Source organism: Pseudophryne corroboree, chromosome 1 (assembly GCF_028390025.1).
Source record: "Pseudophryne corroboree isolate aPseCor3 chromosome 1, aPseCor3.hap2, whole genome shotgun sequence".
Taxonomy (NCBI): domain Eukaryota; kingdom Metazoa; phylum Chordata; class Amphibia; order Anura; family Myobatrachidae; genus Pseudophryne; species Pseudophryne corroboree.
This window is the reverse complement of record NC_086444.1, coordinates 625834600-625852728: the sequence shown is the minus strand read 5'-3', so window position 1 is coordinate 625852728 and position 18129 is coordinate 625834600. Positions and strand designations below refer to the sequence as shown.

The window sequence follows — 18129 nt, the reverse complement described above, 5'->3', positions numbered from 1 at the left end:
TGTACCTTAACCGAGCCTAATTTCAGGCCCATATCCACTCCTGTCTGTAGGAAGTGGAGAAGACGACCCAAATGAAAATCTTCCGTAGGTGCATTCTTGGTCTCACACCAAGACACATACTTTCGCCAGATACGGTGATAATGTTTTATCGTCACCTCCTTCCTAGCCTTTATTAAAGTAGGGATGACCTCTTCCGGAATCCCCTTTTTTGCTAGGATTCGGCGTTCAACCACCATGCCGTCAAACGTAACCGCGGTAAGTCTTGAAATACACAGGGCCCCTGCTGCAACAGGTCTTCCCTCAGGGGAAGAGGCCAGGGGTCTCCTGTGAGCATCTCTTGTAGATCCGAGTACCAAGCCCTTCGAGGCCAGTCTGGGACAACGAGTATCGTCTGTACTCTTCTTCGTCTTATGATCCTCAACACTTTCGTGATGAGAGGAAGAGGAGGGAACACGTAGACCGAGTCAAACACCCCCGGTGTTACCAGTGCGTCTACTGCTACTGCCTGAGGGTCCCGAGACCTGGCGCAATACTTCCGAAGTTTTTTGTTGAGGCGTGACGCCATCATGTCTATTTGAGGAGTTCCCCAAAGTCTGCAAAGACTTCTTGATGAAGTCCCCACTCTCCTGGATGGAAATCGTGTCTGCTGAGGAAGTCTGCTTCCCAGTTGTCCACTCCCGGAATGAAGACAGCCGACAGAGCGCTTACATGATTTTCCGCCCAGCGAAGGATCCTTGTGGCTTCCGCCACTGCGACTCTGCTTCTTGTCCCGCCTTGGCGGTTCACATGAGCCACTGCTGTGACATTGTCTGATTGAATCAGAACCGGAAGGTTTCGAAGAAAACTCTCCGCTTGTCAAAGGCCGTTGTAAATGGCCCTGAGTTCCAACACATTGATGTGTAGACAGGACTCCTGGTCTGACCAAAGACCCTGAAAAGTCTTTCCCTGTGTGACCGCTCCCCATCCTCGGAGGCTCGCGTCCGTGGTAACCAGGATCCAGTCCTGAATCTCGAACCGGTGACCCTCCAGCAGGTGAGCACTCTGCAACCACCACAGGAGGGACACTCTGGTTCCTGGGGACAGAGTTATTTTCCGATGTAAATGCAGATGGGAACCGGACCACTTGTCCAGAAGGTCCCATTGAAAAGTCCTTGCATGGAACCTTCCGAAGGGAATGGCTTCGTAGGCCGCCACCATTTTCCCCAGAACTCGAGTGCATTGGTGAACTGACACCCTTTTCGGTTTTAGCAGGTCTCTGACCATGTTCTGGATGTCTTGGGCTTTCTCTATTGGGAGGAAGACCTTCATTTGTTCCGTATCCAGTATCATACCTAGGAACGGTAGACGAGTTGTCGGAATCAACTGTGACTTCGGTAGATTTAGAATCCAACCTTGTTGCTGGAGCACTCTCAGAGAGAGCGCCACACTGCTCAGTAATTTCTCTCTTGATCTCGCTTTTATCAGGAGATCGTCCAAGTATGGGATAATTGTGACTCCATGCTTGCGCAGGACCACCATAATTTCCGCCATTATCTTGGTGAAAATCCTTGGGGCCGTGGAAAGTCCAAACGGCAACGTCTGAAATTGGTAATGACAATCCTGTACAGCGAATCTCAGGTATTCCTGATGGGGGGCATATATGGGGACATGAAGGTACGCATCCTTTATGTCCAGAGACACCATAAACTCCCCCTCCTCCATGTTGGCTATTATCGCTCTGAGTGATTCCATTTTGAATTTGAATCTTTTTATGTACAGGTTTAGGGATTTCAGATTCAAAATCGGTCTGACCGAACCGTCCGGTTTCGGGACCACAAATAGGGTTGAGTAGTAACCTCTTCCCTGCTGGTGCAGGGGAACCTTGATTATCACTTGCTGTATACACAGCGTTTGAATTGCAGCTAACACTACATCCCTTGCCGATGTGGAAGATGGTAGGGCCGACTTGAAAAATCGGCGCGGGGGCACCTCCTCGAATTCCAGTTTGTAACCCTGTGAAACTATTTCCAACACCCAGGGATTCAGGTCCGATCTGACCGAGGCTGACTGAAAAGTCGAAGACGTGCCCCCACCGGTGCGGACTCCCTCAGGGGAGCCCCAGCGTCATGCTGTGGGTTTTGGAGCAGCCGGGGAGGACTTTGTTCCTGGGCACCTGCCGAAGCAGGTGCTCTCTTGCCTCTGCCCTTACCTCTGGCGAGGAAAGAGGATCCCCGACCTCTTTTGGACTTGTGCGACCGAAATGACTGCATCTGATAAGGTGTTGCTTTCTTTTGCTGTTGGGGAATATATGGTAAAAAATTTGATTTACCTGCTGTAGCTGTGGAAACCAGGTCCAAATCAGCCCATCCCCAAACAATACATCACCCTTATAGGGTAGTACTTCCATATGTTTTTTGGAATCCGCATCACCCGTCCATTGGCGAGTCCATAAGGATCTTCTCGCGGAGATAGACATGGCATTGGCCCTAGAAGCTAGCAATCCAATGTCCCTTTGAGCATCCCTCATAAATAAGACTGCGTCTTTTATATGGGCTAGAGTTAGGAATATAGTATCCTTATCGATAGTATCAAATTGATCTGTCAGCTCATCTGTCCAAGCTGCAATTGCGCTACACACCCATGCCGACGCAATCGTCGGTCTTAGCACAGTACCCGTATGAGAATAAATACCCTTTAAGGTAGTTCCTTGCCTGCGATCTGCAGGGTCCTTAAGGGCCGCTGTGTCAGGAGACGGTAGCGCCACTTTCTTGGACAAGCGCGTCAGGGCCTTGTCCACAGTGGGGGGTAATTCCCAAATCTCCCTGTCCTGCTTAGGGAAAGGGTATGCCATAAAAATTCTTTTGGGGATCTGGGGTCTCTTATCCGGAGTCTCCCAAGCTTTTCCAAAGAACTCATTTAATTCATGAGATGTGGGAAAATTAATAATCTGTTTCTTTTCCTTAAACATGTGTACCCTTGTGTCGGGGACCGAGGGTGCATCCACAATATGCAACACATCCCTTATTGCCACAATCATACCTGAATAGTTTTAGTCACCCTAGGGTGCAATTTTACTTTGTCATAGTCGACACTGGAATCAGAATCCGTGTCGGTAGTAGTGTCTTGTGTTAAGGGACGCTTTTGAGACCCCGACGGGCCCTGTGAGTCGGTCCAATCTGAGGATTGACCGCCTGATGTCCCCCCTAAACCAGCCTTGTCAAGCCTTTTATGTAAAGATGCCACACTTGCATGCAACGTATGCCACATGTCCATCCAATCTGGAGTCGGCACAACCGACGGGGACACACCACTCATTTGCTCCACCTCCTCCTTGGAGAAGCCTTCCGCCTCAGACATGTCGACACACACGTACCGACACCCCACACACACAGGGAGTTACCTATAAGGGGACAAAACCCCAACCAGGCCCTTAGGAGAGACAGAGAGATAGAGTATGCCAGCACACACCCAGCGCTTAAAAACACTGGAATATATGACCAGATAGCGCTGTTATATGTTTTTAATTGTAATCTCCACTCAGTGCGTCGCCAAAGTGCCCCCCTCCTCCTTTTTCAAACCTCTGAAGCTCAGCAGGGGAAAGAACAGGGAGCCAGCGTTTTCTCATGCAGCCTCTGTGGAGAAAATGGCGCTGGTTAGTGCTGAGGATCAAGCCCCGCCCACCCGACGGCGGGCTTCGGTCCCATCATCATATACTAATAAAATGGCGGGGGTCCGCGGATTTACTGTCCCACAGCCTAATCCATCATATTTATGGCCAAATTGAGGTTTATTGCTGCCCATGGCGCCCCCCCCTGCGCCCTGCACCCTTCAGTGCCTGCTTGTGTGTGTGTGTGACTGGGAGCAATGGCGCGCAGCTTACCTCATGAAGATCTGATGTCTTCTGCCGTCTGAAGTCTTTTCCTCAATACTCACCCGGCTTCTATCTTCGGCATCTGTGAGGAGGACAGCGGCGCGGCTCCGTGACGAACCCCAGGTGAGACCTGTGTTCCGACTCCCTCTGGAGCTAATGGTGTCCAGTAGCCAAGAAGCAGTGCCCAACTTTACAAGCCAGCTCTGCTTCTCTCTCCTCGGTCCCACGATGCAGGGAGCCTGTTGCCAACAGGACTCCCTGAAAATAAAAAAACCTAACAAAATTATTTTTCCACAGAAAACTCTGGAGAGCTCTCTGCAGTGCACCCATTCTCCTCTGGGCACAAGATCCAACTGAGGTCTGGAGGAGGGGCATAGAGGGAGGAGCCAGTGCACACCCATAGTCAAAGTTCTTTTTAGGTGCCCTATCTCCTGCGGAGCCCGTCTATACCCCATGGTCCTTACGGAGTCCCCAGCATCCTCTAGGACGTAAGAGAAAATGCTTTGGACCAGAGGTATTTTGGATATTGGATTTTTCCGTATTTTGGAATATTTGCATACCAAAATGAGATATGTTGGGGATGGGACCAAGTCTATGGGGGTCATTCTGAGTTGATCGCTAGCTGCATTTGTTCGCAGCGCAGTGATCGGGCTAAAAACCGGCAGTTCTGCACATGCGTATGCGGCGCAATGTGCACGCACAACGTACGGGCACAACGAACAATGCAGTTTTGCACAGGGTCTAGCGATGCATTTCAGTCGCACTGGTTGCCGCAGAGTGATTGACATGAAGTGGGCGTTTCTGGGTGGCAACTGACCGTTTTCAGGGAGTGTTCGGAAAAACGCAGGCGTGCCAGGGAAACCGCAGGCGTGGCTGGGTGAACGCTGGGCGGGTGTATGACGTCAAATCCAGAACTGAATAGTCTGAAGTGATCGCAAGCGCTGAGTAGGTTTTGAGCTACTCTGCAACTACACAAAACATTTTTGCAGGCGCTCTGTGACACAACCGTTCGCACTTCTACTAAGCTAAAATACACTCCCGGTGGGCAGCGGCATAGCGTTTGCACGGCTGCTAAAAACTGCTAGCGAGCGATCAACTCGGAATAACCCCCCATACACAGAATGCATTTATGTTTATATACGGGATGCAGTCACTTTACCTCCAATCATAATCCCGACGGACTATATACCGACACCCATTGACCGATGGTCGAAATCCCGACAAGGTCTAAATACCGACACGGACTAAATACCGACATGTAAAATACCGACAAGGTCTAAATACCGACATGTAAAATGCCGACAGGTCGAAATACCGACACAAGTTTTTCATGATTTTTTTCATTAAAACCGACTTGTTCATACTTTACCGTCCCAGTGGACCTGGAGGGGGAATATAATAGTGTGCCGAGCGCAGCGAGGCACCGTGCCCGAAGCATGGCGAGCGCAGCGAGCCATGCGAGGGGACGCGGTACACTTTATATGGTGTCCATGTTGATTTATGTCGACATACACACAAAAAAACATCAAAAAATGCATGTCGGTATTTCGACCTGTCGGCATTTTACATGTCGGTATTTAGACCTTGTCGGTATTTTACATGTCGGTATTTAGTCCGTGTCGGTATTTAGACCTTGTCGGGATTTCGACCATCGGTCAATGGGTGTCGGTATATAGACCGTCGGGATTATGATTGGCGGGATTTCATACCGATCCCTTATATACACCTAATTCGGGATGCAATCAATTTGCCGGCTGTCAGGTTCCAGGCGGCCAGGATACCAACGCCAGACTCCCAACAACCAACAATGCTGACAGCAGGAATGGAATCCCAGCGCACAGGGGCTAATCCCACTCATGGGTGTCTGCGCCACCCACAGAGTAAGAATAGAACCTGTGGCGAGCACAGCAAGGGGACTCTTAGCGCTTGCCCCGCTGCCGGCATTTTGGTAGACAGGATGCCGCTGTTGGGATCTTGACAGCCAGCATCCCGCCCTCCGGTAAATAGTATATAACCCTCTAATACACATAGCCTGATAACTTTATACAATATTTTAAGAATTTTATGCATTAAACAAAGTTTGTGTACACTGAACCATCAGAAAGTTGGTCCCTATTTCTGTCGCCCTAAAAAAAAAAATCTGAATATTCCAGATTTCAGAATTTTGGACATGGGAAACACAACTTGGAAAATAAATAATTTAAAAACATAATTTTACAGCATTATACAAAGTACAGCAAACTATGACTGCATTGGGTACATAGGGCCTAATTCATGTTTATACACGATGGCCGATGCTCATGCAAGTGATTATCGTCAGACTGTGCATATGCTGCAATTGTACTGCACATGCATCAAGGTGCTGCTGCAATCCCGCTCGCATTGAGGATTTCATGGAAAAGAGACAGGAAGTTACCGTTTGAAGGTGATAACAGGGAGTTGCAAACACGCAGGCGAGTCACTGCCGTTTTCCGGGCTTGTATCTGCCATCAGCTGCGGGCTCGTGCGTACAAAAACATGGAGCCTGCGTTGCTACTGCTGTGTCCAGTCTGCATAGCAATATGCCAACCCTTAGATCCAGTGTTCCTCGCTTTTGCGTATAGGCTGTGATTGTGTAAGCAGCTGTGAATGAGTTTGCAATGGCTCCAGTGGGCGTCAGCTTCATTTACTAATAGCAGCAGTTGAGAAGCCAGGAAAATTGCACATGCTGAAGCATGTGCCTACAAACATGAATTAGGCCCATAATGGCTGGATTGTCCGCCCACAGGTATAACACAATCACTTGGAAAATGTCTGCTGATTACTGAAGTGGTCATTGCTGGCTGGCAGATTTGTATTGTACAGTACGAAAAATTACCTGACATTGAAACAGTGCCAGATCCAGGTTTCTGGAAAGAATGACCTTTTCCGCTTCTCAAACCTGTTCAGAAAATATATAGATTAGCACACACAAATATTTATTATTTATTACCAGTCATTTATATAGCACACACATATTCCGCAGCGCTTCACAGAGAATATTGGTCATATATTCTCTTAAAACAACATATTGCTGTTTTAGTTAAATAGACAATACATTTATGTTAAAATGAATAACAACATAACAAAGATGACTGAAAATGATGGATTGTTATTTTGCAAACTATTATTGTACAGATTAATGAAATCTTATGTTAAATGGACATTTTCCTGATAACAAATAAAATAAAATGGTGCTCATTATGAACCTCTCACTTCCATTAACTGTAGGTGTACCCCAAGGTTCTGTCCTTGGTCCTCTTCTTTTCTCTCCCTCACTAGGTAAGCTCATTAGTTCTTTTGGTTTCCAATATCATCTCTATGCTGATGACACTCAAATCTATCTTTCCTCTCCGGACCTCTCCCCGGCTCTCCTCACTCGTATCTCCAACTGTCTCTCTGCTATCTCTGTTTGGATGTTCCAGCGCTTTCCTAAACTTAACATGTCTAAAGGGGGGTACACACAGAGAGATCCGTGTTTAAAATCTAAGCAATCTGACTAGATTGCTTAGATTTTAAGCACGGATCTGCCGTGTGTATGCCCCCAGTGATAGCGATGCGCGGCCCAGCGTATCGCTATCGCCGGTGCTAGATTGAGCCTGCATGTAGACTCAATCTAGTGGGTCGCTCACTTCACCGCTGTGTGAAGTGAGCGGCCCCCCTTCCGTCCCCCCCCCCTCGCTCAGCACATCGCACTGTGCTGAGCGGGGAAGAGATGTGTGCTGAGCGGTCTGTGTTAACATCGCTTAGCACACATCTCCCCATCAGTACCCCCCTTAAGACCGAGCTGATCATCTTTCCTCCCTCCCGCATAACCTCACCTCCTACAATCTCATTGTCTATTAAGGTACTACTATCTCCTCTAGCCCCCAAGTGCGCTGTCTTGGAGTAATCCTTGACTCCTCCCTCTCCTTCAAACCACACATTCAGCACCTCTCACAAACCTGTCATTTTCAGCTCAAAAATATTTCCAGGATCAGACCATTTCTCACCCAGGATGCCACCAAGACCATTATCCACTCACTGGTCATCTCCAGACTGGACTACTGTAATCTCCTCCTGATAGGCATTCCTGACAAATACCTCTCTCCACTCCAATCTATTCTCAATGCTGCTACCCAGCTCATTTTCTTCAGTACACACACTACGTCCACCGCTTCTCTCTTACAAGACCGTCACTGGCACCCCTTCCCTTTCACAATCCATTTCAAGCTTCTCACACTCACTTACAAAGCCCTCACCCACTCCTCTCCCATCTACTTCTCTGACCTTATCTCCCTCTACACTCCCATCCGTCCTCTTCGCTCTGCTAATGCACGCCGACTCTCCTGCCTACTGATTACTTCCTCCCACTCCTGCTGTACCTCCAAGATTATCACGTGCTGCTCCATTCCTCTGGAATTCTCTACCTCTCCCCCTCAGACTCTCCACCTCTCTACAAAACTTCAAACGGGCTCTCAAGACCCACTTCTTCACCAATCCCAGCCAAATCTCATCCTAACTCTCTGTTCCACTCTCTGTGTATCCAGAGCCGGATTAAGGGGGTGCCAAGGGGGTCAGTACCCCGGGCCCCCCTGGCATAAGGGGCCCCCCAGCCGAAGCTGCTCTGGTGCTGCTGTCCCCTCTGCCCTATATCAGTCGCTGACGCTGACCCGTGAGGAAGGGGGAGGGAGCCACACGAACAGCCGCGAGCGAGACATCACATCCCCGCTGGCAGCGCGGAATCCTCCCTCCCCAGCAGCCGGGAGTCTTCTCCTCCCTGCTGCAGCTTGGAGCCTTGACCCCGACTTCTCCTGTTGCCGGTGGCTGGCTTTGTGCTGGGCTGGGGGGAATAGGGGGGTGGCCCAAATGTTTTTTTATTTCAATGAACGCTGTCCGGTCCTACGGCAGGCATTCGGAGCCCCGCCCCCTTGTGGCTGTATACCGCGATTCGGGGGTCGGAGCAGAGGGGGCGGAGCTAATGAGATAATTGTTATAGAATCACGTCATATTGGCTCCGCCCCCTCCCCGCGAATCGCGGCATTTTTGCTGTGGGGCGGGGCCTAATGGTGAACCGTGTCCCTGGCTCCCAGCAATATCTCCTGGATGTGGCATCCTCACCCCTTTCCTTAGGGCAGTCTTCAGTGTAAGTGTTTGCACAGTTTGTGCTCTATCTGTGTATACTGTATGTATGTGTATGTGTTCTATTAGTGTATATGTATGTGTGTATATTTTCTATGTGTGTGTATGTGTTTTATGTGTATGTTGTGTATTTGTGTGTATGTGGGTGTATGAGCTCTATGTAATGTGTGTGTGTGTGTGTGTGTATATATATATATATATATATATATATATATATATATATATATACACACACAAATCGATTGGCCAGCACTCCCTCTCCTCAATCATTAGCCGTGGTGCTCTTTACACTGCCTTCACATAACCTCCAAAAGTATGTCATTCAGGGGACTTCTTAATCACATATCACAAACGCCAGCTAGTTCCGCAACATTTCGGGTTTTATTTACCCTATTGTCGTATATGTGCTGTTTGACAAAGGTTAAATAAAACCCGAAACGTTGCTGAACTAGCTGGCGTTTGTGATATGTGATTAAGAAACCCGCTGAGTGACATACTTTTGGAGTATGTATGTATATGTATATATATATATATATATATATACACACACACACACACACACACAGTGGTCGAAGTGGGGTGGTATACAGCGGTATGGTATACCGCCACTTCTTCCACTGACCCGGAAATGAGGAAATTAAAGAGCAGCAGGAGGCGAGAGAAGTGGCCATCCTGCTGCACATGTTGCTCCCCGTCCCTGCGCGCCGGCCGGCGGCTGTGTAGAGTGCTGTACTAGCTCAAAGCCGCCAACCGCCGCCCGCTGGTCACCGCCGCCAGCCACCCACCGCACGCTGCTCACCGCAGCCAGCCACCAGCCGCTCACTGCCGCCAGCCACCCGCCGCTCACCCGCAACAAATGAGGTAATGTTCCCCTGCTGTCACCTCTCTCCGTGTCGTTACCATCCCTGTCCCTACTGTCACTCTCTCTCTCTCCCAGCTGTCACTGTTGTCACTCTCTCACTCCCTGCTGTCACTGTCGTCACTCTCTCTCCCTGTCATCACTCTCTCTCTCTCTCTCTCCCTGTCGTCACTCTCTCTCTCTCCCTGTCGTCACTCTCTCTCTCCCTGTCGTCACAATTTCAGCTCATTCAGTGTGCTACAATGTGTGTTTCGGCTCATTTAGTGTGCTATCATGTGAATTTCGGCTTATTCAATGTGCTACAATGGAATTTCGGCTCATTCAGTGTGCTACAATGTGAATTTTGGCTCATTCAGTGTGCTATAATGTGAATTTCGGCTCATTCAGTGTGCTTTAATGTGAATTTCGGCTCATTCAGTGTGCTATAATGTGAATTTCGGCTCATTCAGTGTGCTACAATGTGAATTTCGGCTCATTCTGTGTGCTACAATGTGAATTTTGGCTCATTCAGTGTGCTACAATGGAATTTCGGCTCATTCAGTGAGCTACAATGGAATTTCAGCTCATTCAGTGTGCTACAATGTGAATTTCGGCTCATTCAGTGTGCTACAATGTGAATTTCGGCTCATTAAGTGTGCTACAATGTGAATTTCGGCTCATTCAGTGTGCTACAATGTGAATTTCGGCTCAGTCAGTGTGCTACAATGTGAATTTTGGCTCACTCAGTATGCTACAATGTGAATTTCGGCTCATTCAGTGTGCTACAATGTGAATTTCGGCTCATTCAGTGTGCTACATTGTGAATTTCGGCTCATTCAGTGTGCTACAATGTGAATTTCGGCTCATTCAGTGTGCTATAATGTGAATTTCGGCTCGTACCGTGTGCTATAATGTGAATTTCAGCTCTTACCGTGTGCTATAAGGTGAAAGGGGCACCAGTACTAGATAGTATAAGGGGTTCTACTACACGGGACACGCCCCCTTTTGGGTGGCCACACCCCCTTTTCTGGAGGCGCGCGTATAATTGTGTCCTCGACTTTTGCATTCCTCCACTTAAAAATTTCCACTTCGACCACTGTGTGTATGTGTATATATATATATATATATATATATATATACACACACACACATACACGCACACACACACATGTGCGTGCATCAAAGGAAACCCCCCTTCCGAATCCTGCTTTTGCCATTGCGGGGGGTGGTTGCTGGAGGGGGGGCCCCTGTCTTGTGTGCCCTGGGCCCCCCAAGGGCTTAATCCGGCCCTGTGTGTATCCCGACTGTGTCACCCCAGTCTGTCTACCCCTCCCCTTTAGAATGTAAGCTCTCACGAGCAGGGCCCTCTTCCCTCAATCTTCAACTGCACCAAATCCAGCAGTCTTCTGCCACCTGATACTTATTCCAGTGCCGTCTGCTGATGTAGCTATGTTTATTTACCCTGTACTTGTCCTATATTGTCTTCAACTGTAAATTGCTGTTTTCCTGTTTTGAGGATTTGTTTATGTACTCTGTAATTGGGCGTTGCTGAACCCTTGTGGCGCCGTATAAATAAAGGATAATAATAATAATAACCAGAAAAAGAGATGTTGTTTAGTGTATTTGGGGGCTAATTCAGTAAGGATAGCAAATTCTGCTAATCAGAAGGCCGCCCAGCATGCTGACCGACGCCTCCCCCCCTTGATGAAGCAGAAATTGCGAGCGTCTCACAATTTCTGCTTCATCGTAAAAATTCTTGATGCCTCCTGCCGGCGCAGCTTTGCTGCCCCCGCAGGAGACTCGGTGCCATCTTACCCTTCACGGCACTACGTGTGACATCATGCAGCCACCGCGATCACGACATGCCCCCGTTCGCGACGCACCGCCCACCGTTCGTGCTGCCCCACCCCCACAACGCTCCGTCTCCTTCCTGGAAACAGAGCGTTGCCACCCCCCTGCCCCGCCCCACGACTGCCTCTGCTTGATTGACAGGCAGAGGTGATCGCTTTTTCTGCGGCCCCTTTGCAGTAAGTGCGGGTGCATGCGCAGGACGGGCGCTGCGCATGCGCCCGCCGGGCCATCATAAAAATTCCGGTTGGATTGCGATTTGCGATCCAGCCTGAATTGGCCCCTTGATCATACCCTTTTCACACCCTTTTCACATTATTTTAGTATCTGGAAAAACTGCTCAAAACCCTTGAATTCATTTTTTTGCGATATGCAGCCTTGAGCACAGCTTTCTCTGTCCCTAGGCAGGGACCCAGCTCTGGTGATCAGCTATGCGTGTCCGATGGTATCGGTGTGTGTGTTTGGGGGGGGATAGTCGCAATGGGAGTGTCGACCTGGCAGTAGCGGCGATGTCGGTAGTGGCACATTTTTCACTAAAAATACACCAATAGTGCTGCGGAGTGGCATCGCAGGGACAGAGCATCTGTGCGTTGTAATCAATAATCGCATTGCGGATTAGGTAGATTTTATCAAATCACATCCGCATCCTCAGAGGCGGATGGTGATAAATCGGCCCCTAAGTCTTCATTTCATGTATAACTTTTGAACAATTACATTTTGTTTTAGTGAAAAACCGTTCTTCACGACTACCAAACACCCGTAAGACTCAAGGGCCTGATAAGAGGCGGACACTGTTTCAATTCGGTCACAAATGACAGATATATTATGCTGTGTGCATACGCAGAAGCTGCAGATGGTGTTTTATTGATTGATAGTCTGCAGGCATTTGGGGGCAGTGAGGGAATGCGTTTTTTTACAACAGAGGCGTGTCAGTGGCGGTTTTTGGGGCGTTACAAAGCCAGCAACTGCATCTTCGGACGCAGATTCATTTGTCCTGGCAGCTTAGTTTTGGTGGACATTCTGAGCCATCTGAGAGTTGTTCAGATGTCTGATGGTCCTTGCAATGGTTGCAATGTTTCTCCAATGCTACATCTTCATATCTGAGAAGCCACCGGTGGGCGTCTATTCTCAGATCAGCTGTAAAGAAGACACAGAACCAAACTGATTTGCTTCCACCTCCAAATCAAACCCCAAGTCCTTTTGCAGGCTGAAAAGAAACTCTACCCACCCCTTTCAGATCGATAATAATCTTATCCCACAATAGAGAATTTATTTTATGCATGAAGGTATAACATAATGCGCACAAGCCTACTTCCAGCATGGAACACGCAGATACATCAAGAGCTGCAAACTTTACTACCCCCATAGATGCCCCCATCTTAGCTGACTATAGCATTAGGCACATTTGCGCAGAAATAGTTGCATGACATCACAAAAAAATTTCAGTTGCATATTAGTTTGTCTTGTAAATGTATTTCTGTGAAATGTACTATTCAAATGGGATTGAGTAGTAATTATAGGCAAGTGTTTTGGGGATTTGGTGATTCCAGAAGGGTCCGGACCAGCTACCCGCCGCGACCTCTGCTGCTGTGGAACTCCCTGCACGTTTGCTGTGTTACATCTGTCCAATACATGTGGAACACAGTGAGATCAACAGCAGCATAAGTCATTGTAGGGAGCTGGTACAGTCCAGCGTTCCAAAGTCCGAACCGTTCCAGCCGTGCTGCTCCCATTCTCTCTGCTCGAGTGCAGGAGCTGAGGATCAGATGGAGGCTGTAACATCTCCCTGCACCATTTGTGTGTGTCATACACAGGGACACGCACAGTTCGCTGCAGGGAGCTGGCCCTGTCCGGCATTCCAGTTTTCACCTATCCCAGTGTTTTGCATTTTTACATGATAATGAAGATGGCACTGTTTATTTCTACGGATGAGACAAAGCAGAATGTCTTACTGTATATGAGCCTTACAATACACATTTGTCTGCAGAATTATTTATGAACAAATGTGTTAATGAACATTAAAAAACAAACTATGGAGGTCATTCCGAGTCGTTCGCTCTGAAAATTTCTTCGCATCGCAGCGTTTTTCCGCTTAGTGCGCATGCGCAATGTCCGCACTGCGACTGCGCCAAGTAAATTTGCTATGAAGTTTGGATTTTTACTCACGGCTTTTTCTTCGCTCAGGCGATCGTAGTGTGATTGACAGGAAATGGGTGTTACTGGGCGGAAACAGGCCGTTTTATGGGCGTGTGGGAAAAAACGCTACCGTTTCCGGAAAAACGCGGGAGTGGCTGGAGAAACGGAGGAGTGTCTGGGCGAACGCTGGGTGTGTTTGTGACGTCAAACCAGGAACGATAAGCACTGAACTGATCGCAGATGCCGAGTAAGTCTGAAGCTACTCTGAAACTGCTACGAGATGTGTAATCGCAATATTGCGAATCTTTCGTTCGCAATTTTAAGAAGCTAAGATTCACTCCCAGTAGGCGGCGGCTTAGCGTGTGCAATACTGCTAAAATCGCCTTGCGAGCGAACAACTCGGAATGAGGGCCTGTGTACGTACTTTTAGCTGGTGAGGGGAATGTAGCCTCAAGTACAACATATGTGGGGAGCTGGTGAGGGGAATGCAGCCTAAGGTACAACATATGTGGGGAGCTGGTGAGGGGAATGTAGCCTCAAGTACAACATATGTGGGGAGTCGGTGAGGGGAATGTAGCCTCAGGTACAACATATGTGGGGAGCTGGTGAGGGGAATGTAGCCTCAAGTACAACATATGTGGGGAGCTGGTGAGGGGAATGTAGCCTCAAGTACAACATATGTGGGGAGTCGGTGAGGGGAATGTAGCCTCAGGTACAACATATGTGGGGAGCTGGTGAGGGGAATGTAGCCTCAAGTACAACATATGTGGGGAGCTGGTGAGGGGAATGTAGCCTCAAGTACAACATATGTGGGGAGCTGGTGAGGGGAATGCAGCCTAAGGTACAACATATGTGGGGAGCTGGTGAGGGGAATGTAGCCTCAAGTACAACATATGTGGGGAGTCGGTGAGGGGAATGTAGCCTCAGGTACAACATATGTGGGGAGCTGGTGAGGGGAATGTAGCCTCAAGTACAACATATGTGGGGAGCTGGTGAGGGGAATGTAGCCTCAAGTACAACATATGTGGGGAGCTGGTGAGGGGAATGTAGCCTCAAGTACAACATATGTGGGGAGCTGGTGAGGGGAATGTAGCTTCAAGTACAACATATGTGGGGAGCTGGTGAGGGGAATGCAGCCTCAGGTACAAAATATGTGGGGAGCTGGTGAGGGGAATGTAGCCTCAAGTACAACATATGTGGGGAGCTGGTGAGAGGAATGTAACTTCAAGTACAACATATGTGGAGAGCCGGTGAGGGGAATGTAATGAAGCCTCAAGTACAACATATGTGGGGAGCTGGTGAGGGGAATGCAGCCTCAAGTACAACATATGTGGGGAGCTGGTGAGGGGAATGTAGCCTCAAGAACAACATATGTGGGGAGCTGGTGAGGGGAATGTAGCCTCAAGTACAACATATGTGGGGAGTCGGTGAGGGGAATGTAGCCTCAGGTACAACATATGTGGGGAGCTGGTGAGGGGAATGTAGCCTCAAGTATAACATATGTGGGGAGCTGGTGAGGGGAATGCAGCCTCATGTAACAACATATGTGGGGAGCTGGTGAGGGGAATGTAGGCTCAAGTACAACATATGTGGGGAGCCGGTGAGGGGAATGCAGCTTCAAGAACAACATATGTGGGGAGCTGGTGAGGGGAATGCAGCCTCAGGTACAACATATGTGGGGAGCTGGTGAGGGGAATGTAGCCTCAAGTACAACATATGTGGGGAGCCGGTGAGGGGAATGTAATGAAGCCTCAAGTACAACATATGTGGAGAGCTGGTGAGGGGAATGCAGCCTCAAGTACAACATATGTGGGGAGCTGGTGAGGGGAATGTAGCCTCAAGAACAACATTTGTGGGGAGCTGGTGAGGGGAATATAGCCACAAGTACAACATATGTGGGGAGTCGGTGAGGGGAATGTAGCCTCAGGTACAACATATGTGGGGAGCTGGTGAGGGGAATGTAGGCTCAAGTACAACATATGTGGGGAGCCGGTGAGGGGATTGCAGCTTCAAGAACAACATATGTAGGGAGCTGGTGAGGGGAATGCAGCCTCAGGTACAACATATGTGGGCAGCTGGTGAGGGGAATGCAGCCTCAGGTACAACATATGTGGGGAGCTGGTGAGGGGAATGTAGCTTCAAGTACAACATATGTGGGGGGCTGGTGAGGGGAATGCAGCCTCGGGTACAACATATGTGGGGAGCTGGTGAGGGGAATGTAGCCTCAAGTACAACATATGTGGGGAGTCGGTGAGGGGAATGTAGCCTCAAGTACAACATATGTGGAGAGCCGGTGAGGGGAATGTAATGAAGCCTCAAGTACAACATATGTGGGGAGCTGGTGAGGGGAATGCAGCCTCAAGTACAACATATGTGGGGAGCCGGTGGGGGGAATATAGCCTCAAGTACAACATATGTGAGGAGCTGGTGAGCGGTATGTAGCCTCAAGAACAACATATGTGGGGAGCTGGTGAGGGGAATGTAGCTTCAAGTACAATATATGTGGGGAGCCGGTGAGGGGTATGCAGCCTCATGTAACAACATATGTGGGGAGCTAGTGAGGGGAATGTAGGCTCAAGTACAACATATGTGGGGAGCCGGTGAGGGGAATGCAGCTTCAAGAACAACATATGTGGGGAGCTGGTGAGGGGAATGTAGCCTCAAGAACAACATATGTGGGGAGCTGGTGAGGGGAATGTAGCCTCAAGTACAATATATGTGGGTGGCTGGTTAGGGGAATGCAGCCTCAGGTACAACATATGTGGGGAGCTGGTGATGGGAACGTAGCCTCATGTAACAACATATGTGGGGAGCTGGTGAGGGGAATGTAGCCTCAATTACAACATATGTGGGGAGCTGGTGAGGGGAATGTAGCCTCAGGTACAACATATGTGGGCAGCTGGTGAGGGGAATGTAGACTCAAGTACAACATATGTGGGGAGCTGGTGAGGGGAATGTAGCTTTAAGTACAACATATGTGGGGAGCTGGTGAGGGGAATGCAGCCTCAGGTACAACATATGTGGGGAGCTGGTGAGGGGAATGTAGCCTGAAGTACAACATATGTGGGGAGTCGGTGAGGGGAATGTAGCCTCAAGTACAACATATGTGGGGAGCCGGTGAGGGGAATGCAGCCTCAGGTACAACATATGTGGGGAGCCGGTGAGGGGAATGCACCCTCAGGTACAACATATGTGGGGAGCCGGTGAGGGGAATGCAGCCTCAGGTACAACATATGTGGGGAGCCGGTGAGGGGAATGCAGCCTCAGGTACAACATATGTGGGGAGCCGGTGAGGGGAATGCAGCCTCAGGTACAACATATGTGGGGAGCTGGTGAGGGGAATGCAGCCTCAGGTACAACATATGTGGGGAGCCGGTGAGGGGAATGCAGCCTCAAGTACAACATATGTGGGGAGCCGGTGAGGGGAATGCAGCCTCAGGTACAACATATGTGGGGAGCCGGTGAGGGGAATGTAGCCTCAAGAACAACATATGTGGAGAGCCGGTGAGGGGAATGTAATGAAGCCTCAAGTACAACATATGTGGGGAGCCGGTGAGGGGAATGCAGCCTCATGTAACAACATATGTGGGGAGCTAGTGAGGGGAATGTAGGCTCAAGTACAACATATGTGGGGAGCCGGTGAGGGGAATGCAGCTTCAAGAACAACATATGTGGGGAGCTGGTGAGGGGAATGTAGCCTCAAGAACAACATATGTGGGGAGCTGGTGAGGGGAATGTAGCCTCAAGTACAATATATGTGGGTGGCTGGTTAGGGGAATGCAGCCTCAGGTACAACATATGTGGGGAGCTGGTGATGGGAACGTAGCCTCATGTAACAACATATGTGGGGAGCTGGTGAGGGGAATGTAGCCTCAATTACAACATATGTGGGGAGCTGGTGAGGGGAATGTAGCCTCAGGTACAACATATGTGGGCAGCTGGTGAGGGGAATGTAGACTCAAGTACAACATATGTGGGGAGCTGGTGAGGGGAATGTAGCTTTAAGTACAACATATGTGGGGAGCTGGTGAGGGGAATGCAGCCTCAGGTACAACATATGTGGGGAGCTGGTGAGGGGAATGTAGCCTGAAGTACAACATATGTGGGGAGTCGGTGAGGGGAATGTAGCCTCAAGTACAACATATGTGGGGAGCCGGTGAGGGGAATGCAGCCTCAGGTACAACATATGTGGGGAGCCGGTGAGGGGAATGCACCCTCAGGTACAACATATGTGGGGAGCCGGTGAGGGGAATGCAGCCTCAGGTACAACATATGTGGGGAGCCGGTGAGGGGAATGCAGCCTCAGGTACAACATATG

General features: G+C 49.2%; 1 protein-coding gene across 2 annotated transcripts in view; it reads right to left on the bottom strand.

Moving 5' to 3' along the window:
- The window catches only part of CPAMD8 (C3 and PZP like alpha-2-macroglobulin domain containing 8), a 300356-nt gene that overhangs the window by 118771 nt on the left and 163456 nt on the right, over positions 1-18129 (bottom strand). For both annotated transcript variants that reach the window (XM_063914497.1, XM_063914498.1), the window contains exon 19: positions 6708-6770. In XM_063914497.1, coding sequence (XP_063770567.1) covers positions 6708-6770 — 63 coding nt within the window. The remainder of the gene's footprint in view (positions 1-6707; positions 6771-18129) is intronic.